Raw genomic sequence first — 23,342 nt, 5'->3', positions numbered from 1 at the left:
CAAAGGATGGGGGATGATTAAAGGGTGGGGGACAGATGATTTAAGCTGAGAAAGAGAAGGCCAAGGAGCAACTGGATTGTCTTCGAGTTTGGAGGAGGTAATTATTACTTGAAGGGTGGTGCCCAGCTGTTTCCCATCTCCTCTGAGGACAGAAAAAAAGAGGAAATAAATGATGTACAATTAGAGCGGTTGGTTAGATACAAGGGTGAACTTCCTGGCTGGGAGTGTGGCCAAGTGCCGGGGTCGGTTTCCTGAGGGAACATGGGGGAATCTCCTTACCTGGAGGTGTCTAGGCCTGGCAAGGCAGCCTCAGTGGTTAAGTGAAGGGGGGCCAGAGGCAGGCAGGGGGATGGACTGGATGGGGTCTGGAGCACAGTCGTGCCAACATTCTGGCCTCGGAGGTCCGCTCCCTCCTGCCATTGTCCTCTGGGTTCCCATAGGGGAGCATTTTGGTGAGGCATGCACCCTGGCTGGGCTCCCTAAGGAGATAAGCTGAAGTATGTTTAGCTCCACTGTGAATGGAAGTGAATAATGCACAATAAGCTGAACCTATTCGAATCTGGTAGAACTCCAAGCCAGCTCCCTGGGAGAACAATCGCATGGGTGTGTCTACACTCACCAGGTGCTTTTTATAAAAACACTGGAGAATAATGCTGTGGCCCAGGCTGGATGCTGCCCTGTCTCTGAGACCCAGCATCTTCCCAGGGGGTTATGGCATTAGGCTCTTTCTTAGAGGCAGTGGACCACCAAACCCCCAAATACTGGGTGGGCAGGTGGCCAGAAGATTAGACTATCGGGTGGGCCCAGGTGCTGGTTTTCAGACAAGAAATGCCCCGGGCTGGTATGGAAGCCACCAGGGGTGCTATTAATGACAGTGGCGACTCCATTTCTGAAACCCCAGCTCCCAGGCAGAGGGTGTGTGCACATCTGAAATGTCTGTGGTTTTGCAGTTCCTTGTCCACAAACTCACTTGGTTGAAAATAGTTCAAAATATCCAAAGCATGGGGGAGGGAGAGACTGCTTTTCTTAAAAAGGAAGGACTCGATTTCATCAACTTAAAAAATCTCGTGCCCAGCGCATTGCACTCTCCGCAAGAGGCCCTGAATAACCGGGATGGCGGTCAGGGCTCAGCATCCCCTGTGCATTTGGGATCTTTCAGAACTGGGGGCGTGGGGGCTGGGAGGGGAGTGGCACTGACCAGTCTGAGACCCAGGACGAGCTCTCGGGCACTCGCATGCCACCCGGAGGGCACCGTATTGCCGAATTGCCCACCAGCTCAGAGAGCGTCTTTCCCTGCTGTTCTCACACAGGCCCCCCGACTTGGGGCAGAGGCCCTGGGTCTAAGGAAATGGGAGGATAGGCAGGAGCGCCTAACTGGCTGGGGGGATTGGAAGAGACACCCCACCCCCATTGTTGGTGCCAGATCTGGAGGGCCCTTCCTGGCTGCTCTTCAAGTTCCAGCCCATCCTTTTGTCCCCAGCCCTTGGGACCTGCCTGCCTTGTAGGTAATAGGGCTTAATCAACGTTTGTCGAATGTACAGAGAAGGGTAGAAATTAACTGCCCAGGAGGGCAAGGCCAGGCCTGGGGTGTGGGCCAGATGGGGCCGAGCCTCACCGGCAGGCCCCTTGCTCCCCGTCCCCTCCCCCAACTTCTCCCTTCAGATACTTTGAAATATCTGCGCCTTACCAGGGAGAACACGGGGTCTACGCTCTGCCTTCAGGAAGCCCCTTGTTGTGCAGCGTTGGAGTGGCACGTGTCCCTGGCCGTTCTGACAAGGGTGTTCCGTCCCTGCCCCGCGTTCCCGGTGGGCCATCGCCTTTTCTGACACCATCCCCGAGGGTGCAGCAGCGACCTCGGGGGCGGTGGGCTGGGGGTAGGGAGCAGCTGGAGAGGTGCCCCGAGAGGGTGGGATTTGGCGCCCCCTCCCCGCCCGGGTCACGTGACTGGCGCTCGCCCCTCGGCTCTTGGCCAACAGGCTGGGCTCCTGCCGGCCGCCAGTCCGAGCGCTTAACCCTTGGAGGCGCTGCGCGCGGGAAGGCGGCGGCGAACTTTGTTTGGCTGCGTAAATAAAACCTCCCGCAGAAGGAACCCTGCGCCCCAGGGAAGGGGAGGAATCTCTTCCCCCCTCGGCGCCGCCCCCGCGCCGCCGCCCGACCTCCACATCCGCCCACATCTGGCCGCAGCGGGGCGTCGGGGGGGGGAGGGCGCCGGGGCCGCGTCCGTCGCCGTCCCCTGGGCGCGGGCCAGGCGGGGAGAAGGGGGGCTTTCGGGTCGGGCGCCCGGGACTCGGCCTGTCCCCGCGGCGGCCGCTCGGGTCCCAGCCCCCCAGGCCCAACCTTGACAGGCGGGCGGAGCAGCCAGTGCGAGAAGTGGAGGCCGGGCCGCGGGTGCGGGAACCTGATCCGCCCGGGAGGCGGGGGCGGGGCGGGGCGGCGGCGCGGGGAGCAGGGAGCGCCGGCGCCCGCCCGCCTCCCCCATTCATTCAGCCGAGCCCGGGGGCCGAGGGGCTCCGGCGGCCAGCTCTGCACGGCGGGAGCGCGGGCGCGGCCCCCCAGCCAGCGCGCAGGGCCCGTGCCGGCCAGGGCGCTTCCTCGCCGCCGCCCTCCGCGCGTTGCGCCGCCCGCGAGCCACCATGTCCGACCCCGCGGTCAACGCGCAGCTGGACGGGATCATTTCGGACTTCGAAGGTGGGTGCCGGCTGTCCACCGCGCCGCGGGCGTGCTCGGAGGCCCCTCGGGGCGGACCTCAGGCGAGACGGGGGCGCGGACGGGGAGGGAGGACCCCGATGGGGCGCCCTCCCGCCGCGCCCCCCGCCCCGCGCCCGCGTCGCCTCCGTGGAGCACCCCGTTAGGGGGACGCGGGGACCGCGCGCCCTCGCTGGCCCCTGCGCTCGCTCTGCGCGCTGCCGCCGGGTTTCCTTCCTTTTATTGTTGTTTGTGTTTGCCGAGCGACGACAGTCTCCTCGAGGGCTCGCGGGGCTTCCTCAAAAGGCCCTGGCGCGCAGTTTCCCTCTCAGCTGTCGCTCAGTCCGCTCCCTCCCGCGCTCCCCGTCGGCCTCGCGGCCCTGGCCCTGCGGCGGGTTGGGGGAGTTCGCTACCCGCCCCCGCGTCCCGCCCGCAGGACAGCCCCCTCCCCCACACCAGTTTCGGAGCCGGGGCTGAGCCGAATCCGGGCTGGGCAGGACCCCAGTGGACACGGCCCAGGCCGCCGCGAGTGTAGAGGGGGGCGTCCCATCGGCCCCCATCCGGGCCTGGGGACATCCTCCTCGTCCTCCCGGAGTCCGGCTGTGGGGGGAGGAGGGGCCTGCTTGCCGGTTGGGAGCGCGTTTTGGTCCCCTCCCCCCTCCGGGGTTTACAAAGTGTTGAGAGACTTGGGGGGCTTCTCCCGCCGGATGCGGTAGGGCATCCCGGTCCTGGGCTCGTGTGTGTGGCTTTCGTGCGTCCTCGTGACTGCCTGTGGCTCTGCGTCCTGCGTCTTGGGGAGTAAATAAAGCGGTCGGAAGGGAAGCTCACACAATAGTCTCCAGCACTTAGGGGCCGGATTTCTGAGGGGCGGGTCTGCCTCTGCTGGGATCTGGAGCCCCCGCCCCTCGGAGGGGCTCCCAGGCAGCCTTGGGCAGAGCCCTCTGGTGGACCTGGCCTTGGGAAGGCTGGGTTGAAAGGAGTTAACAGACGTCCAGGTGCCAGGCCTTGCGGGGAGGTCCCCCTCCCCCAAGGGCAGAATCAGGACTGGGATCTGGGGGTCCAGAGCCCAGCCGTGCACGTGGCCCACCGGAGGTCAGCCCCATCTGCGGGGGGCACTTCTCCGGGACCTGAGCCTGGCTGGGCCCCAAGCAGAGCCCCAGAGGCGGTGATTCTGGGCTGGGCCTGGACTGGCTTAGCAGGGGGTGGAGAGACAGGAGGGGGTGGGGTCCAGTGGCCGGCTTGCCCTGTGCGAGGGTTGGGTCTGCTGGGGGCTGGCTCTGTGGTTGGAGCACTTTTCCGACTCTGACACTGAGCACTGAACAAGGGGAGTGTGGGTCTGCAGAGCTGTGGTGGCTTGTACCCCAACATCGGGACCTCTTGGGGCGCATGCTCATACCCAGCATGCTCCCCGAGTCTCCTTCCTTCTGTTTGGCCTTCTGCTTGCCCCCAGCAGCCCTCCCGCAGCTCCTCAGGGGCCTTTCATCTCCTGAGTGTCCGAGCGGGAGAACTGGCCCATCTGGAGACTGCTGCCGCCTTCAGGTTCCGCGCTGTGTGTACTTTTCTCCTGTGGCCTGTGGGAGTTAGCTTGGCTTGCAGTCCCTGACCTGGAAGCAGAGCTTTCTGGGGTTTCTGGGGATGCGATGGGAGCCCTGAGGCAGGATGGGGAGGAGGAGGTTTGGGGGTTGTGTGGTCTGTCACAGTTCGTGCCACGTAGGTAGTTAGTGCCCCTCCCTCCCGGCCCCGCGTGTGACTCCATCCTCACCCCGAAGTGCCCCATCTGGATACGTTGGTGGCCTCTGAGGCTGCTTCCCAGGCGGCTTCTCGAGGCTGTCATTTAGTTGGAGACAATGGCCTCATTGAGACTGTCCTGATGCAGCAGTTGGCAACCCTGTGCCTTCAGGGGGAGATTTCTCACTCTTGGGGAGCGCGGCCTCGGACCCCCCCCCACCCCGTTCCCTGTGTGTCAGCCTCTCCATTGTGTGCCCTGGAGAGCCGTTGTGCTCTGAAGACAGGAGAGTTAGAACCCCCCAGTGCACCTGGGTGTGTGTGTGGTGGGGGGGGCTCTGCACGGCCAGCTTGGGGACCAGAAAGGCGGCCTCCCTAAGAGCCCCAGAAACTTGGAGTGGAGTTGGGTTTTGGGGCTGATAGCCTCGAACAGAGAGACGTGGGAAGGAGCGATCAGGGAAGGAGGAGAGTGTCTGACCCAGAGCAGCAGTGGGTGATACAGGCTGGCAGAGCCAGGGCAGAGGAAGGTCGTGTGGAGGAGACACAGTCTGACTGCAGTGGCAGGAGGAGCGCGTTCAGGCAGCGACAGAAGCGGGGGAGGCCGGAATGAGCCGGTCCGTTAGGACTGGGGCATAGAGAGGGGCCAGCCTGCCACGGTCGGACAGCAAGGCCACGGAGGCCCAGGTGTGCCCACCCGCCGGGAGCCCGGACCGTCCTGGGGAGGCAGCCGCAGTGGCCGAGCTCGGAGTCGGAGAAGTGCTGGTCTGTTTCTGTGGGGCCAGTGGGGGGCCTCGGCCCGGGCCGCCCACTCAGCATCTCAGTTTCCGCAAGGTAGGGTCAAAGTCCTGGTAGTTCCTGAGGCTGGCGGACCTAGCCCCATCTCTAAGCACGTGTCGATGGCCGAAGGATGGAGGCCCCACGGGCCACCATCAAAGCCGGGCGAGTTCTGAGCCACGGCGTTGCTGGGGGTGACTGTAAGTCTGAGCAGACTGGAGTCCTGCAGCGGGGGTCGACGGGCTCTGATGGGGTGTTTCCTGGAGGTTTGGGGCGATGGCAGTGTCCAGGCCAGAGCAGCATGCCCTGCAGGGCAGACAGATAGCTGCCCCAGGTGGATATGCGTGTGGGGGGGTATGCAGCGGGCACCCACAGTTAAATTCTGCTGATGCCCCGCATCCCGGGCACCCGCCCTTTCCCTGAGGAACGCTCTTCTCTTTTCATCCTGTTATTCCTGCCCGTCCCGTTCCTCACCCTGGAGAATTGAGGGCGAGATCCTTAAGCTTCATCACATCACCGAGGTGGCATGGGGATTCAGCCTGTCTTCTGTTTTGGACACGTCTGTGGATTCAGGTCTCCCGGGGGACTGAGAGGGTGGCAGTGTCCTCCATGGATGCAAACTTCCCACACTGGTCTTTGCTCTCCCTCTAAGAAGGATCTCAGGGCTCCGTGAAGACCCTCATGTAGGGACAAGAAAAGTATTTTGTGTTTTGCTAATGCGATTTTTTTCCAGAGAGTCTCATTTTCCACTTTCCCCTGTTTGAAGATGGGCCTCAGGTGGCTTCCGCGCCCGTCACTCCCTGGGTGATGGGGTGGCCCGAGCGGTGACGTAGTCCCCTATCTGGCTGCCAGGCACAGAGCAGTCGAACGGCGTGTTCTCTAGTGAACGCAGGCCAAATCTGCTATCGCAAACGCTATTACAACTCTGGTCTTTGTGTAACAAAAGCCCTTCCAAGTGCCAGCTGTTGGCCTACTTTCCCTAGCAGTGTTTGCTGTAACCAGATTTGCACACGGAGAAAGAATCCTAAAAGTCCTTGATGTTGGTTGAAACACAGTCTGGCCCAGGACCCAGGAGCTCCAGACCCAGAGCCTTGTTCTCCCGCCTAGAGGACACGTCTGCCCTTCTGAACCCTCTGCCGTCCCCTCGAGGACCCTGCCAGCCAGGTCCTGGAGCCCAAGCAGGCCCTAGGCCCCAGAGCATGAGAACGGGCAGAGGGCAGGGAGAGGGTCTCCTGGGGAGACGAGACCATGCAGATGCACCTGCTTGTCTGGGAGTCCAGACACCTCCTGGACAAGGGCTCCCTCGATGGCTGGATTCAGGTGCCCGTTTCCTCCCAGGAGGACAAGGCCTAGCTTTGTGACAGGTGCAGATCTGCCCCTAATTAATGCCAGTTGGCCTCTTGAGGGATGAGTCCTGCTTTTCAGCAAGACTCAAGGCCTCTTGTGAATTCAGCCTCCCGCAGTTCTCATCTGGTGGCAGGAGACAGGAACTATGGTGGCGTGAGTTTACTTGGTGGACCAGAGAAGCCGGCCTTGCCGGCATTCTGCTGGACTCTTGAGGGATGAGTCCTGCTTTTCAGCTACAAGGGGACGGCTCTCTGACGGGTCTGACCACCACCGACTTCGTTGGCCTGCTGCTCTTGTGTCCCGGTCCCGGGCCCTGGCTCACCCACCGTCCTGATTGTGAGGCAGAGGGCGGACACACACGTGCCAGGTGGCAGAAGCGTCCCCGTCATTGGCTGGGCTGAGGGTCAGACGTGGGCCAGGGAGGTGGATTGAGCAGGGAGGGACACCCTGTGCTGTGGGGCGTCGGTCTGGAAAGGCTTTCTGGAGGACATGGATATCTAGGAAGGGTTTTTTTTTGTCTGTTTGTTTGTTTTTGGTTGTGCTGCATGGCTTGTGGAATCTTAGTTCCCAACCAGGGTTCGAACCTGGGCCCTCGGCAGTGGAAGCGTGGAGTCTCAACTGCTGGACCGCCAGGGAAGTCCATGTAGGAAGGTTTGAAAGAGACAAGTGGGCAGAGTTTGCATCCAAAGGGAGAGGGCCTTTGGGGGAAGTGATGGGTAGGGCAGCTGGGAGCCCCGCGCGGTGTAATGCTTAGGAGGGCAGGCTCACTCTGCCATTGGACAGCTGGGTGGTGGAGGTTGTCTTGGCCCCTGAGCCTCAGTTTCCCCTTCCGTTGAATGGGGTCATAAATACCGCTGTCCGGGGGTCGTCTTGGGGAGATAGCCGGCAGCCTGAGCCTGGTGCCTGCTCCAGGAGCAGAGCTTGAGGTGGGGGGTCAGGTATTTGCAAGAAATGGGTGGGCGTGGATGCCTAAATGCAGGAATCTGGGTGACCAAAGGGAGGGGTTCAGAGGCCACCAGCAAGGGTCTCCCTGAGTGGTGACGGGGCGGTGAGTGAGACTGTGTAGCACGGTCAGCACAGCAGATTCGGAGCCTGCCTAGGGGTCCCCCTGAGTCCAGCAAATACTTGGGCTGCCGGCCAGCGTGGGAGCCCTGGCCCCAGCCCGGTGGACATCCCATCACGCTCTTTCACTGTCAGAGCTCGGAGGCTTGGGTCAGGTGGGCTGCAGGGTTCCTTCATCGGGGAGGTCATTCCAGTCTCCTCTGCATCCCCCCATCCCAGAGCGCCCCAGATGGGTGGACCAAGGGCCCGTCCTACAGACAGCGACACAAGCGTACGCTGGACGACCTGACTTTGAAGACAGTGGGGTCTGGCTGCCTGCCCGTGGCTCTGCTGGCTGCCAGCCTTCCTGAAAGGGAGTCGTAACTGGGAGCTGGTTGTGTTGCAGACCAGGAGCTAGGAGGATGATCCCATGTGGGGCCAGTGGGGAGAGCCAGCGCTCAGAGGCCAGAGCTTTGTGCCTCGAGCTCGCCCCCGGGGGCTGGTTAGGTCTGCACCCCTGCGCCCGCTGAGGCTGAGGGCTGGGGGGAGGGTGCCTGGGCACGGGCTGGGACCTCTGTGCCTGGAGGAATGAGCCCACCAGGGTGTGAGCCCCCAGGCTCAGTGGCAGCCACGGCCAGCACCGTGCCCAGCATGTGGTGGATACTTGCTCAGGCCACATTTCTGGGCGAGGCTGTCCTGCTGGTGGAAGCAGTGGCCTGGCAGCCCGTTCGTGATGGGACGTTGCCAAGGAAGTACTAACGTGCAGGTGGCATGCTTGCCCTGCAGGGGGCGGGGACTTCGCAGCTTGGTGGCTGTGGCCTTGGCATGCCCCTCAGGGGTACTGCGGCCCTCATGCTGGCACTGCTGAGCAGAACGGGGCCTCCCCTTCTCTTTTTCCTTGAATGTTCAGAGTTTGGGGGTGTTGTCACATTCCGAGATCAAGCCCCCTACCACGGTTCAGCTCAGCCATCACTATTATTGCACACCCCCCGCCCCCCATTTCCCAGCTGAATGCCCCTCACTCGTTGTGCTGGGGGTGGGCTGGCTGCTATCGGAAGAGTCTCCTTGGGGTACAGACAGGACCACGGGGCCAGCAGCAAGGATCTGGGGGCCAGGCTCAAGGGATCCAAGGTGGACCCCAAACCCAGGAGTCCCACCTTCCTGCCAGGCCAGGCCAGGCGCTCCCGAAGGGCAGGAACAGTGGGTGCATGCTGTAGACCCTCAAAGACCTGGTGGTATGTGTAGAAGGGTGGGCTGGGGTAGGGGATAAGGGGTGCCAGGCTACCAGATTTATCAGAGATGAAGGCCTCAGGGGATGTCAGTTTTTTGGCTCATCCCAGAAACCCAGCCAGGAAACCAGTTCCTTTGCTTTTTCTTGACAAAGCCACTGAGGAAAAATGGTCCAACAGTGGCTATCTTTCCAAAGTTCTCTCGGTTTTTCCCAAATTTGGAGGCTGAGTTGTTATGAGACCAAACAGGCTGGAACTCCCTGGCACATGGTCCCAGAAGGCTGAGGATTTGTCATCTCTCTGGCCAAACAGACCCAGCGCTTGGCCCTTAGACACCCCCGGCGCCTGGGGCATTTCTGGCCTCCGGCTGTTTAATTTGGTCTGGACAGAGCCCGGAGGCTCCGTTCAGCCTGGACCAGGAGATGGTCTAGAAACTTCAAGTTTGTTGTCATTTTTTAAAGTGCTGCCAATGCCCAGAAATTTAGGCGAAGGGACAAGAGGATGGTGGCCTTAGAATATACCCAGCGAGCCCCCTGCCCCATAGGACAGAGCAGGGGCTGCAGGGGGTGCGGGGGAGCCCCTGGGAATAAGGCTCCAACCTGCCTCTGTCATTTTTGTGTTTGGTGTTCTTCTCTGTTGACGTTCTGTCTCATATTCCTGAGTCTCTGACAGCCCCTCCCGGGATGCTGAGCCCCCGTAGTCTCTAGCCTTCTCTGCCCGCCAGGGTCTCTGGGCCAGCTGGGGAAGCCCACGTCTGCCCCAAGTTGCACAATCCAGAGAATCAAGGGACCTGACCTTGAACACGTTAGTGTGCCCTCCCCACACACAGCTTAGAGCTTCCTGTGTCCCTGTCCCCAAGAGCGGGAGCCTCTGCCTTCAAACACTGGGAGGGCCGGGTGGCATGGTGTGGGGGGGGGCAGGAGAGGTGACTCCCCCCCCACCTCCTGTCCATTCCACTTGTCCTCTGGCTACAGCCTCCAAGGGACCATCTGGTTGGGGGTTCGATGGGTGTTCCCTGGGTACAGATGGGGGGCAAGTGTACCTCCAGGGCCTCAGGAGGGTCTTGCGGGGGATGGGCCGGGGTAAGGAGTCGGGTTTGCCTTGCCTCCTGGGCCTTTATAAGACTGAGTTGGGAGTTCCTGGGTCTGGTTTTTCCCTCTCTCAAACAAGGAGAGATTGGAACTCTGAGCTTTTTGCAGCCAGTGACCAGTCTTTTTTTTTTTTTTTTTTTTTTTGCTGTACGCAGGCCTCTCACTGTTGTGGCCTCTCCCATTGCGGAGCACAGGCTCCGGACGCACAGGCTCAGTGGCCATGGCTCACGGGCCCAGCCGCTCTGCGGCATGTGGGTTCTTCCCGGACCGGGGCACGAACCCGTGTCCCCAGCATCGGCAGGCGGACTCTCAACCACTGCGCCACCAGGGAAGCCCGTGACCAGTCTTTTTTGATAGTTCTGTCTGGCTTTCTACCCCTCAAACCCACAGCCTTCCCCTGCCTTTCGAGGAGTGCTGGCTTATGGCTCTTCTGGCTGCTGGGTTTTTGACTGTCCCCTGGGGCAAGGCCTGGGGGTCCAGGGCACCTCCTTGTGGGAGGTGCTGTGGCTGAGGGTCCCCCTGGGAATGGGGAAGGAAGCCACAGGAACACAGACGGCCCCCTCTCTGCAGGAGGTCAACTGATGGAACTTTGGGGCAGGAAGGGGGCGTGGTGTCCTAGGCAGAGCCGGGCAGTGCGGGCCTCGGTTCGGGCTGCCTCGCCGTGCCCCCTCCCCCGTCTCCTGCGAGATGGAGATGTTTCTGGTTCTGCCCATCAGTGGCCAGCAGTCTCTGGCTCTGCAGACTCTCCTAGGCAGAGCCTCAGCCTGGACCCTGCTGGCCCCTCCCTGGGTGCAGAAAGCCGACCCTGGGCAGGGCTATCTCTCTGGCCCTCCTTTCCACGTGGGTGGGCAGTTTCCCTGTGAGGGGTAGGCCAGGCCTCTGCCCTGAGCCCCTGGAGACTGATATTATCTACAGTAAAAGCATACCAGTTTTCCTGGCTCCATCCCAGGCCCGGAGGGGTGGCCTCCTCCGCTGTCCCCTGCCTCCTGTCCCCCATCACAAGTCAGGGGAGGAGTGCTCTGTGGAGTAGCTGGGTTTGGGTTTTTTCTTTCAGTTCAAAATGAAGTAAGTGCTGGAATCCCTCTGTCTCTGGTGGGCCAGGAGGAGGATGGCCAGGGTGGGAGAGACAGTCAGCTCATTCGTTTGTTTATTCAACAGCTATTTGTGGGCTCCAGCTAATTGCTAGCTCTATTCTACGTTCTGGGGGTCCAGGCATGAGCCCAGGAGAGGGGTAGGTTCAGGAAGACTTCCTGGAGGAAGGGACACCCAAGCAGAGTCCTGGGTAGGAGTTCACTAGGTAGGGTCTCCAGGCAGATGGTGCTGGCTGGCTCCCGTTGCAATTTCTGTCAACTTGTAGTTTGTTTGGAAGACACTGTTACGCCCACACCTGGCACAGGTGCCCTTGGCACGGAGGTGGAAGGTGGTGGGAGGGGCCTGTGCTTTCAAGCATAGGTAGGGGCATGAAGAGGCTCCAGCCTCCATCTTTCTTCCTGGTCAGAGAGCTGGGAGGGACTTGGGTGGTGCATAATCCAGGTGGGAGAGGGGCACATGATGTATTCCTGTAGCGAGGGTGGAGTGGGTCTGGAGTGGCGAACTTTACTCCCCAGGCCTCCATCAGAAGACCTGAGAAAGGGCTACTTTGCTTTTCTGCTAAACTACAAAAGAAACCCTGGGGCCCCTTGGGGGTGAGAATGGGAAGGGCCCATTCATACCTTTGCAGGTGCAGTGCAGAGGAGAGGGGAGAGGTGGGGTTGTGTCCCCTCCCTCCCTGGTTGCTGTCCCCACCCCCGCTCCTGGCCCTGGAGGAGGAGTTTGAGGGCAGCTGGGGGAGGGGTGGGGACACTGGTGAGTGCAGAAATCTTGCCCCTGCCCTGGCTGCAGCTCCAGTGAGGTGGGCTTGGGGGGGATGGCACGGAGAGTGGCACTCAAATATTTACATCTCTCCTAATATTTACAAGATGGAGCCAGGCTCCTGCGAACAGCTGCCCTGGAGCCAGCTGGTGGGCTCCGGCCTCCCTCCTGAATTTTTTATCTCTGACCCAAGTCCCAGCCCTTCCAGCTGTTCCCCCTTCTCTGACAGGTACTTCCTTTGACTGTGCTGGTTCTTGCTCTTTGTAACCGTCTCCTTACTGAGCACCTACTACATGCCAGGCCCCGGGCTGGGCACTTTGTATCAAGGGCTCTTGGTCCTCCTGGAGCTCAGCAAGGTGGACAGGTCATGCAGGTCATGGCTGGCCCGAGGCCACGCTGGAAGGCAGACCCCAGTGCACCTGCCCCCCGCCCTTGCCTGTGCCACCTCACAGGGCTGACCCTGCCTGGCTGGGATGGAAATCTCAGTCTACCTGGCAGTGGTGGGTGGCGACAGCTGTTTGTCCAGAGCCTGGGGTCTGGCAGCGGTTCCCTCTGCTCCCATCCCTGCCTCGTTGCTTTCCAGCTCCATGGCCATGTTTGTGACATGGGAATCACCGGGCCCATCTTGCAGGTGTGTGTCTGGGGCTCAGCACAGTACAGGTGCAGTGCTGGTGTGTAGCAGGCGCTATGCAATTGTAGAGTCTGGCGTTTAGGGGGCGGGGTGGGGTTTGGAGGCAGTGCGGTGTGATGGTTCAGCATGCTGGCTCAGTTCGGCTTCACCCTTGCCCACGCTGTGATGTTGGGCTGGTCATGAGGCTCTCTGTGCCTCGGTTTCCCATCTATAAAATGGGGATGAGAGTGAAATCTCTCCATCTCCTGGAGATCATGGGAAGTGAATGAGCTAATGTAACAAAAGCCCTTAGGGTGGTGTCCAGTATGTGGTGAGCACTCAGTAAACATTGACTGTTAAAGATTCAAGGCCGGCTTCCCTGGTGGCGCAGTGGTTGAGAGTCTGCCTGCCGATGCAGGGGACGCAGGTTTGTGCCTCGGTCCGGGAAGATCCCATATGCCGCGGAGCGGCTAGGCCCGTGAGCCATGGCCAGAGCCTGTGCTCCGCAACGGGAAAGGCAACAACAACAAAAAAAAGATTCAAGGCAACAAACACTTTTTAGAGACTCATAGGACATTGCAGGCAGGGCCCAAGGCCTTAGTGGAAAGTGGAACTGTCTTCGTCTGTAACAAAAAGACCACGGACTGGGGGGCTGACACAGCACGCGTTTACTTCTCTCAGTTCTGGAGGCTGGACATCCGAGATCAAGACTCTGGCAGATTCATTTCATAGATGGCATCTTCTCACCGTGTCTGCACAGGTTGGAAGGGGAGGGAGAACTCTCAGGGGTCTCTTTTATAAGAGCGCTAATCCCATGACGAGGGCTCCACCCTCATGACCTAGTCACCCCAAAGGCCCCCACCTCCTAATTTCATCACCTTGAGGGATAGCATTCAACTTGTGAATTTGCGGGGAGCACATTCAGCGTGTAGCAGGGGCCAACATGGACGAGCTTGGCTCCTGCCCTCAGGAGGGTGACAGCCTATTGGGAGGAATGTGATGGCCATTCTAGGGAGGAGGGGGAAGCTGGCTGGAGTCTGGCTGGGGCACCGGACGCTAGCGCTGGGCCTCTCTCCTGCCTGTTTCCTGGAGCAGGTGAGTTAGTGTGGAGGCCCTGGGTGGCTTTGACCTTCTCTAAGGTGCACACACTGCAGGCCTTGGGCAGATCTGGGGGCCTTGTGACTGACATGCCCCCTCGTCACATGGGCCTTTGCCCCAGCAGAGCCCAGTATACATCCTTTGGTTTGTGACCGACCCAGGGGCTGAATGGTGGCAGCTGAGGCTGGACAAAGACCTTGGGTGCCTTAGGGGTAGGTGGGGCGGGCAGAGCTGCTGGCCAGGGATCCTTAGGGTTTCCTTCTTGTAGGATTCTCAGGAGGGGGATGGAGAGAAGGCTTGTGAGCCCACGGGACGGCAGAGGTCCTGACCCACCTGCCCCCCAGACATACCCTGGGGTGCCAGGCCCACCCATCCTTCCTGACAGAACCTCCAGGAGGCAGGGACAGTCTATTTTTTATTTTTTATTTATTTATTTTTTTTGCGGTACGTGGGCCTCTCACTGTTGTGGCCTCTCCCGTTGCGGAGCACAGGCTCCAGAGCATAGGCTCAGCGGCCATGGCTCACGGGCGCAGCCGCTCCGCGGCATGTGGGATCTTCCCGGACCGGGGCACGAACCCGTGTCCCCTGCATCGGCAGGCAGACTCAACCACTGCGCCACCAGGGAAGCCCCAAGTCTATTTTTTAACAAGCTCCACAAATGATTCTGATCATCAGTTGCAGCTGAGAATGATCTGGAACCAGAACTTTAGAACCACAAAAGAATTTGGGTAACGAGTGCAAGAATATATAGAGATGTGGGCTGCGGGATGCTGCAGGAGAAAAGCCTGGAGCCGTGTCTCCATGAGCCTGCTTTAAAAATATTCATGTATACACTCAGTGAAAAGATTGGAAGGACGTCTGCCAAACTATTGATAGTGGTTATCTGGGTAATGGGTTTATATACGTTTTTCCCTTCGTTTCTCCGTGTTTTGCAGAGTTCCTGCATTGCACATACATTTTCTGTATTGCTTTTAGAGTCAGGATAAGAGCAATAGATATCAGTATTTAAAGTTCATTGTCAAAAAGAAAAACAACTTACCCAGCCCGATCTCCCACCCCAGTTTGAGAGACTCAAAGTGACTAGTCCCCTGGCTGATGGTGGCCGAGCCAGGACCCCTGGGTCCCGCTGGCTCTTCCCAGCTCTGGGTTGGGGTGCTGGGTGGAGTGAAGCTTTTGCCCAAGCGCGCAGGCTGTGGGACCACCTCTGCAGGCACCGCCGGCAGCTGCATGTTCAGCTGCAGAGGAATGTGGCCAGAGCCTTGGTCCTCGACCTCGGCCCCGATGGGAGGTGGGCTGGCCGGGCCCCTCCAGCTCTGCTGAGTGTTTGGAATTGCTGGGCCTGTGTCGCAGGAGCGATGAGAGAAACTTGGAGCCGGTGGCAGACCCCAAAATGGCCCTCATGGGGTCATTCGGTGTCCCAGCTGGAAGAGACCAGGATGCTGAGGCCAGAGGGGTCAGCTGCCTGGCTCGGGTGGGGCGTAGATGGTACTCGTGACAACTCTGTGCATCGTCCGGCAGCCCCCAGCTCTGGGCTGTCTGCAGAGCCCCCCGTGCACCGCCCCCCCAGACCCTCCTACACCTAGCAGTTCTGCTGAGGACAACTTGGCCGAAATTCTCCATTTTTAGTTAAGAAAAGAATTACTCCCACCTGCAGCCCTGTTTCCTGCAGGCACTTTCTCTCTGCTGCTCCGGACCTCCCCAACCCAGGAGCTTTCAGGCTGGGGGGGTTGGTTGTGTCCCTGGTGATGTAGGGAACCCGGACAGTTTCCTGGTGTGTGTATGAGGGGGGGCTTGGCCCTTTCTGCCCCATGGCCCCTGCAGCTGGTGGCTGGAAGGGCCTGGCTGTCCGGGGGCTTTGCAGGGTGGGAATCGGGGAGGTGGTGATTGGCAGCTTGGGCCCCCCGTGGCTGGCAGCCAGGTCAGAGGTTATGGGGCTGAGTTGGTGGTGCTGGGTGGTAGGGGCGGGGGTGGGTCTCTCGGAGCACTCTCTGGCACAGCGGGTTTGGAGTTTACTGTATACAGCGCTCATTTTTTCCCTCTCCCTCAGGCCAGAAGCAGAACTGAGAGGTTGTCAGTTTTGGGGCTGTGTTTCTGCGGGGGGTGGGTAGTTTACCTGTCCACCTGCAGCTGTGCTGGCCGGTGGCGGAAGGCTCCCACACTGCCTGCCCCAGAGGCCCTTCCTCTCTTGGGAAGAAAGTGTGGGGGGACCGGAGGCCGCCTTACAGGGTCATATTTAAGGCTGGTCACCCTCCGAGAATGCTCGGGGCACAGTGCCTGCCCTGCCCAGAAGACAGGTCTGTTCTGTCCTTCGGGAGGTTTTTGCCTAAACCTGTGGGGGGCAGGTGAACACTCAGAGGCTCAAAGAACAAACGTAAAGAGAAAAGAATAAGTGGGTCGCTGCCTGGAAGCCGCGGCTGGGTGGCCCCTGGAAGGTGCAACAGAAGAACAGAACAGCTGCGTGGCCAGTTCAGGGAGGCAGGGGGCAGAGATGGTGAGGGGCTGGGAGTCTGAAGGAGCATGTGAGTGTCCTGTGGCCGCAGCAAAGACCACAGGCTGGGGGCTTAAAGCACAGTTCTGAGTCCAGAAAGTCCAAATTCAAGGTGTGAGTGGCGCTGGTTCCTCCTGCCCAACCTCTCCCCCCAGCTCCTTGGGGGGCTGGCCAACCGTGGTGCCCTTGACTGGTAGACACCCCCCCCCCCAGTCTCTGCTCCCTGTGCCTCCGTGTCTCTCTCTCTGCCCTTTTTAAAAAAAATAAATTTATTTATTTACTTATTTTTGGCTGCGTTGGGTCTTCGTTGCTGCGCGTGGGCTTTCTCTAGTTGCGGCGAGCGCGGGCTACTCTTGAGTGCGGGCTTCCCATTGCGGTGGCTTCTCTTGTCGTGGAGCACGGGCTCTAGGCACGCAGGCTTCAGTAGTTGTGGTGTGTGGGCTCAGTAGTTGTGGTGCACGGGCTTAGTTGCTCCGCATCATGTGGGATCTTCCCGGACCAGGGCTCGAACCCGTGTCCCCTGCATTGGCAGGCCAATTCTTAACCACTGCGCCACCAGGGAAGCCCTGTCTCTGCTCTTATGAGGACATTCACTCTCAGATTTTGGATCCATCCTAAATCCAGGGTAATCTAATCTCAAGGCTGTTAATTACATCTTTAAAGACCCTTTTTCCAAATAAGGTCACGTGCACAGCTTCTGGGGGTTAGGACACGGAACAGTCTTTGCGGGGGGCCCATTTGCCCTCTGCATCAGCCCTCCTTGGGGGCAGCAGAGTGTCTGGGTGTGGGTCGGGAGACCAGGCTTGGCTGGGCAAAATGGCGTGACTTTGACCGGTGGTCTCCGCGGTCCTCAGCCTCCCCGTCTGTATCCCCAGAGCGTGAGGGTGCCCCATCTCCGATCCTCTGCCTGGTGGTGCAGCCGGGCCTAGAGGCCTTGCCCGGCTTGCTTTAGGTTTCCAGGGTTCTCCCCAAGTTCCAGGTGGCTGTGTTGAGTTGGCCAGGATCTGGCTGTTCCTGGTGAGAGCCTGGTAAGGCCTCGAGAGGAGCCCTGGAGGTGGCCTCACTCAGGCCCCACCAGGGCTCTTTGGAACAGCTGGGCAGCCCCGGGGAGCCCCTTCCAGAATCTCCTCAAGGTCCAGCTGTGGCCCATCTCACACAATAAACCCACTTCCTGCTGTCAGTTTTCTGGACTCTTCCTTCTCTGCCAGCCCCCTTTACCCCTGTGTCCTTGAGGGTGGAGACCAAGTCCTCCTGAGCCCTCGAGTCAGCCTTGGTGCCTGCAGGGCTTTGTGGTCACGGAGACTCCGTCCTCTCGCCCAGCGGAGCTTGGCTAGTTTGGGGTCATGCGCTGTGACCCACTCCATTCCTCGGGAGGCCTGGGGAGCAGCTGGACTCCTGGCTGCTGCTCTGACCGGGGCCTGGACTCTGCTCTCTAGGGTCACCGTCCCCAGTAATTAGGCCAGAGCTCATATGGGCCTGGGCAGCACCCGCCTGCGCCCGCCCTCAGGCCACAGCACAGAGAGCTGCAACTGTCCCTCTGGCGTGATTAATGGAGGGCCCCAGCTGGGCCCAGCAGCCCTTGGTATTAGGGTTTTGTTTGGGGGTGTTTTTTTTTTTTTTTGCATTTTTAAGCGTTTCTACCATTTCCTGCAGTAGTCAGCAGGATGGTTCCTCTTCCTGGTGGATAGGGAACAGCCACCACCCTCTACGCTGAGGACAGAGAAGGGAACAGCAGCTCCACCAGGGTGGACTGTCACGCTGACCAGCAGCCTGGCAGCCCAGCCCGGTGCCGTGGAGCTGAGACCGCCCGGTGCACCTGGTGGCTCTGGGGTCCTGCTCTGCGCCCAGCCCAGTCGTGTGGGAAAGAGCCAGCAGGGGCGCGGACGGCTGTGAGCAGGCCGGCCTGTTCGCAGTCTTTTCCTGGATGGGATGATCCTTGCTCTGTGGTCGGGGGTGGGGGTGGGGTGGGGGGGTGGGGCTGGGAGAGCATCCAAGGAGCAGCCCTCAGCGGAACCCTCTTGTTGGGGGAGGGGCTGTGCTCCAACCTGGAGCCAGGGCGTCGGGGCAGCCCGAGAGGGGCGTTGTGGATTAAAGGGCCCTGTAACCTTTGAGCCCTCGGAGCTGCAGCCTGTGGCTTTGGTTTCGAAGTCAGTCCCCTCCCAGGGACTCCCTCCTGCCCTCCTTGGCTGCCATTTATCAGGGGACCTTTGACCCTCGGAGGCCAGAAAGGTCCTCTGTCCCCTCCTCTCCCCCGAGGCTGGGCCGCACCTAGGCCCTCCTCCTCGGCCTTTCAGGAAGCCTGGTCACCACCACCCCCAGCGTCCCCACCCTGGGTCAGGAAATTCTTCCCCTATCTGGCCCGCATCTCCTCACACGCGGCTTCAGCCCCGATCCGTCTGTCCTTTTAGTGGAGAGAGCCCACAGCTGGCCTAAGAGGGGGAGGACAGATGGGTCTAAATGTGCTCATGTTCCCATAACTTTAATTTCATCAAGGAAAGAGGGAAGTCCAGTGTCTTAAGGTGACTGTTAAAGTTTGCCCAGAATGAGCCCGGTGTCGCCAGAACCAGGGGGACCGGGAGATGGCTGGAGCGAGAAGAGGCCCCAGGTTGAGAAGTGGCTTCCTCGGAGCGTTTGCTGTGGTTTTTCTCTGTGTTGAGAGATTTCTTGAAGCAGAAGTTGCTATGTGGCTGTCCCATGATGCCTGCCAGGGTCTCCACTGTCAGGTTGCTCCCCAACCCTGAGAGCCATCACCCCAAGACCCTTCTCTGACGGCGGGGAGGGGAACACCGGTAATGAACCCGCCTTAGGTAGGCCGACCAGATAATTCATTGCCCTGATGGGGACCCTGTTGGGAATGAACAGGGTGCCCTGATGGATGACAGTGGAACAACGGGTGTGAGCTGGGACGTCCCAGGTGGGCTGGACACAAGGGCCCTGCCCCAGGAAGATGGTGGGGGGGAGGCTCGGAGGCCAGGGGGCAGCCAGCGGCAGGAAGGGGCTGCTGGCCCAGGCGCTGGCAGCTGTGAAGGTCTGGGGTGACCTGATGGCTGACGCAGGCTGAGAGGAGAGAGGTCCTTCCTGCCAGCCAGCCCGATTCCAGGGCACCCATGTGCCCCTCCCCAAGCTGGTGAGTCACTGCGGAAAGTGGCTTCGGCATCAACAGAGGCGGAGGAGGCTGAACAGAAAGGCCACGGCAGCCGAAAAATCTGTTCTCTTGATGCGTGAATTTCCTGCAGCTGCAAAGTGCCACAGACTGGGGAGCTTCAAACACAGCAGTGTGGCTGGTCTCTCCCAGGTCTAGAGGCCAGAAGTCGGATGTCAGGTGTGGGCAGCGTTGGTTCCTTCTGGAGACTCCGAGTGAGAGCCTCTTCCAGGCCCCTCTCCCAGTCTCCAGTGATGGCCGAGAATCCTCGGCGACCCTTGGCTTGTGTATGCGTCCCTGCATCTTCACACGGCCTTCTCCTCTGTGTGTCTTCCTTTCTGTCTCTTACGAGGACACCTGTCATGGAGTTAGGGCCCACCCTAATCGAGGATGATCTCACTTCGAGATCCTTGCCTTAATTACATCTGCAAAGACCACATCGCTTTCACAGGTGCCGGGAGTTAGGACTCAGACCATTTGGGGGCCCCTGTTGGACCGGTGTCCTCTGCAGACGGCATGAGATTTGGAAGCCCTGTGAAGGAATGGGACAGGACCCATTCTGGGTAGATTTTACACTATGTAGCTGGGCTGGGGAGGGCTGGTTCCTGCCTGTGTCCTTGCTAGCCAGGGCGCTAGGGAGCTTTTTCCTGGGAGAAATTAACGTAATGAATTTGGAGATTAAGAGAAGGTCTGGAATCCGAGGGCTGGCTGTTGACCACAGCTGCCCCTGGGCTCCCTGACCGTTGTGAGGGGTCTTGTTCGTGTCCCGAGTTGAGGGGGCCAGGGATCACCTTTGCGCTCTTTTTGTGCCTGGAAATGTCATGGGCCGGAAGGGCTGCGTGGAGGGTCCCCCTGGGGTGAGTGGCAGCCTGGGAAGGGAGGAGGGGGCCTGTTGCTTTCTCTTGGCCCAACTTGGGAACCCAACTGGCAGGCACAGCAGACCTCCTTCCCACATCACTGTTCCAGGGTGGGCTGTGGGCCAGGCCTCCTGGGGGGAGGCTGTGAGAAGCAGGAAGGCCCCCTGGGGTGTCTGTGTCCTAACAGCCAAAGTAAAAGGCAATCCTTAAAATAAATTGCGGGGTGGAGGGGTTGACCTCACATCTTTCACCTGGGCGTTAAGACCCCCTGGGGAACCTCCAGTTCTCAGGGACACTGGGCTCGCCCCATATGGCCCCTCAGGGCTGAGTAAAAGTAGCTCAGCTTGGTGCTGTTATCCAGAGCGCACAGGCCATCCCTGTGGGACTGTGCAGGGTGCTGAGATGCAGGCCTGCATCTGGTCAGGGCCCGGAGCAGGGGCTATGTGCCGCCTTCAGCCACGTGTGCAGCTAAGCCCAGGACGGCCAGTGCCCTCGGCCAGCACGCTGGGACCCGGAGCCGGAGCCGGAGCAGGAAGCAGGACGGGGCTGGCACTGGACAGGGTTCTTAGGCTGCCGCTGGCCCTGCAGCCCAGCCAGGCCTGTCCAGGGAGGGCAGGAGAGAGGCCCGAGGGGAGGATTTTGAGCCGTGAGTGCCAGTGCTGGGCCTTGTCTCTTCCTTTGTTTGGACTTTGGCTGGTTTCTTGTGTTTCTCAGTGGGAAACCCAGGGCCACCCGCTGACAGTGCTGTTTACTGATGTCCCTGTCCAGGCTCTGCTCAGCCACTGTGTCTATTTTGAGCCCTTCCTTTTGGACTATTTCACTTCCTGAGGACACCCCCCCCCCGCCCCCCGTCCCCATCTGCATCCTCTTCCCTGCCCTGAGTCTGCCGCCCCCCACCTGCTCTCACCTGCCCTCTTAGCCCTGCCCCTCCTCCACTGCCCCCCCCCAGGCAGTTCCTGAGACAAGGATTCAGGTGGGAGGTGATCCCAGGTGTTCCCCAGGCATGGGAGTGAGACACCAGTGGGGATGCCGGCGGACCCTGCATCAAGCCCCCCAGAGTGCTTACCCTCCAGTTACTGCCTAAAGGCTGTGTGCCAGGGACGCACTGTTAACCCCTTCCTGCCTTCCGGGCCTGGGCACCAGGGGGGCACTGGGTGAGGCCCTCGGCCACAAGGGAAGATACTGGCCGTGGGTGTGATGGACACGGGTAAGGCACGTGCAGCCTCGGCCATCAGTGGGGTGACCATACATGCACGTGTGCACGCCCACCCCCCGGCGTGCACACACAGATCCAGTTATACCAACAACAGTTGTGATTGCTGCCCGGGCACCACGTGTCAGCGCCTCAGCACGACACATAGGGAAGCAGATGCCCGGAGGTGACTGTGGTTGTGCTGCCCCCTGTTTGAGCCCCTGCATTAGGCCCTGAAAGCAGGAACCCAGTGTGCATCCAGGCTGCAAGGCCCCCAGCCATCCGAGGCATGCGGGGGCCTTTGTCCTGCCCTGCCCTCTGCCTGGGATCCTCCCCCTGGCCCTGCCCTGCCCGGTTTTCCCCAGTGAATTTGTTCTTTCGCCGGGACCAAATCTTGCTTTTGTGGCCTTGGGTTCCTTTCCTTCGGAGGATTGTTATTGCAGGGACCGGCCCGTTGACCCACCGATTCCTGTTCCATCTTCCCTGCTGCCCTGGAGGGAGCTTGTCCGCCCAGCTGCAGCCCCAGCTCCCTGTCCTCCCGGGAGAGCAGGAACTGGGGGGTTGCATCCAGCCCACCCCAGGGGTCGCACACGCTCCGGACTCACTCTGTGAGTCTGATGGCCCGTGCACTTAGCTTCAGGGTTGACTTTTCCTGTGCCCTTTCCCTGCAGCCTCAGGCCAGGGAGCAAGGAGGTGCCCTTCGCCTGGCACCCTGTGTTCCCTGGGTGTCTCACCCTGGCTCCCAGGTGGCCATTGTTTCTCAGGACAGAACCTGCTTTGCTGCTGCCTGGAAGAGACTCACTTTCACCAGGGCCACGCTTCTGGAGCCTGAGCCCAGAATCAGACCCCTGAGCTGGGCAATGGCCACGTCACTCCTCCCACTGGAGCCGACCCTGGCTTTGTTTTGACCTTGTTCTCTAACATTTCTCTGCGTGACGTTTGTCGCAGGCTGGAGCAGGGCTTTGTGGCTCACCCCGTGTCCCCTCCCCAGACCGAGGCCCGCGGTGCGCTCCAGGAAGTATTCCTGGAGCGGGGAGAGGTTTGCGGGCAGGCAGCGTGCCTGCGGTCAGAGCGGGGGCCCTCACAATGGCCTCTTGTGTGCGGCACATTCCTCCTTAAACAGGCCCAGATCCAGGCTGCTCCTGCCTCGACCCCCATGCGCACGACAACGGGAGGTTTGCATCTGGCCAGGCGGCCTGGCCTCTGCAGCAGCCGAGACTGTAGGTGTTTGATGGACCTGGAGAGGCTGGGCCGGAGGCGCAGTTATCCACACTCTCCCCCTCTTCTTAGCAAGGTTTGTTTTTTAAGAGCAGTGTTGATGGTTTTATCCCCTGAAAATATGAAGTGACCCACATTAGCATAGGCACCTTGGGAAAAGGCAGGAAAGTGTAATGAATTGAACGGCCACCTTAATTCCATCCAGAGACGGCTGTTTTCCTCGAATGTGCGTGCACCCTGCACATGTGTGTGTGAGATGAAGTCAGGCCCGTGCATACATCTTGGATCCTGCTATTTTTACTTAGTATTCTCAGCATTTCTCATCTTCAGAACCGTGATTTTGATGACTTTGCAGGACTCTGGCATATGGGTTCAGAAAAATCTACGTAAACTCGAATTGTTTCCAGCATTTGCTGTTTTAATGCTGATGCAAACATCCCGTACATAAATCTTTCTGTACGTCTGATGATTTCCTGGGGGTAAATTCCCAGCAGTGGGCCAAAGGGCACAACAGTCTTCAGGCTCATGTGCTCGTGGGGAAGGGCTGACTGGGGCCGAGGAGGCCTTTGGGGAGCAAGCAGCGTTCAAGCCCGGCTTTGGAGGTTCTTGACTTCATGAGAGGGAGAACGGGGGCGTTCTTATTTGGGAAATGGTGTGAGGATGGGTGGGCCCCCCGTGCCCTGTGGGAGATGTCAGTCCTTTTCCCTCCCAGTGGCAGTTCGGGGACCCTCCCAGTACAGCCTGGTACCATGTTTGTTTGGTGCCCCACAGCCATGCAGTTTGTCCTGTCCAGCTTCAGGGCAGGGGGAGGGGGTCTCTTGCCTGCCCTCTGAGGGCATTTAGCATCCTGCAGACAAAAGAGGAAACAGCACAGTGCCACTCCCCACTTCTCTGGTTCAGTGAAAGGCCACTTTTCTGCCCGTCGGTCCCCCATCAGATGCGGTTACGTAGGGGCCTCCAGTCCGCACTCTTGCTGGCTTCCTCGGCCGCACTT

At 60.0% G+C, this 23,342-nt stretch overlaps 1 protein-coding gene across 2 annotated transcripts in view; it reads left to right on the top strand.

Annotated features, from left to right (window-relative positions):
* SEPTIN9 (septin 9) overlaps positions 1-23,342 on the top strand; it is a 143,233-nt gene that overhangs the window by 34,840 nt on the left and 85,051 nt on the right. Inside the window, exon 1 of one of the 2 annotated variants that reach the window (XM_060082628.1) lies at positions 2,424-2,688. The exons of the other annotated variant lie outside the window; for it this stretch is intronic. Coding sequence (XP_059938611.1) covers positions 2,634-2,688 — 55 coding nt within the window. The 5' untranslated portion in view covers positions 2,424-2,633. Of the gene's footprint in view, positions 1-2,423; positions 2,689-23,342 lie in introns of those variants that run through there. 2 annotated transcript variants of the gene reach the window in all.

The sequence above is a fragment of the Mesoplodon densirostris genome, chromosome 18 (assembly GCF_025265405.1).
Source record: "Mesoplodon densirostris isolate mMesDen1 chromosome 18, mMesDen1 primary haplotype, whole genome shotgun sequence".
NCBI lineage: Eukaryota > Metazoa > Chordata > Mammalia > Artiodactyla > Ziphiidae > Mesoplodon > Mesoplodon densirostris.
Note: the sequence above shows the minus strand (reverse complement) of the source record. Positions and strands in the feature narration are given on the sequence as shown.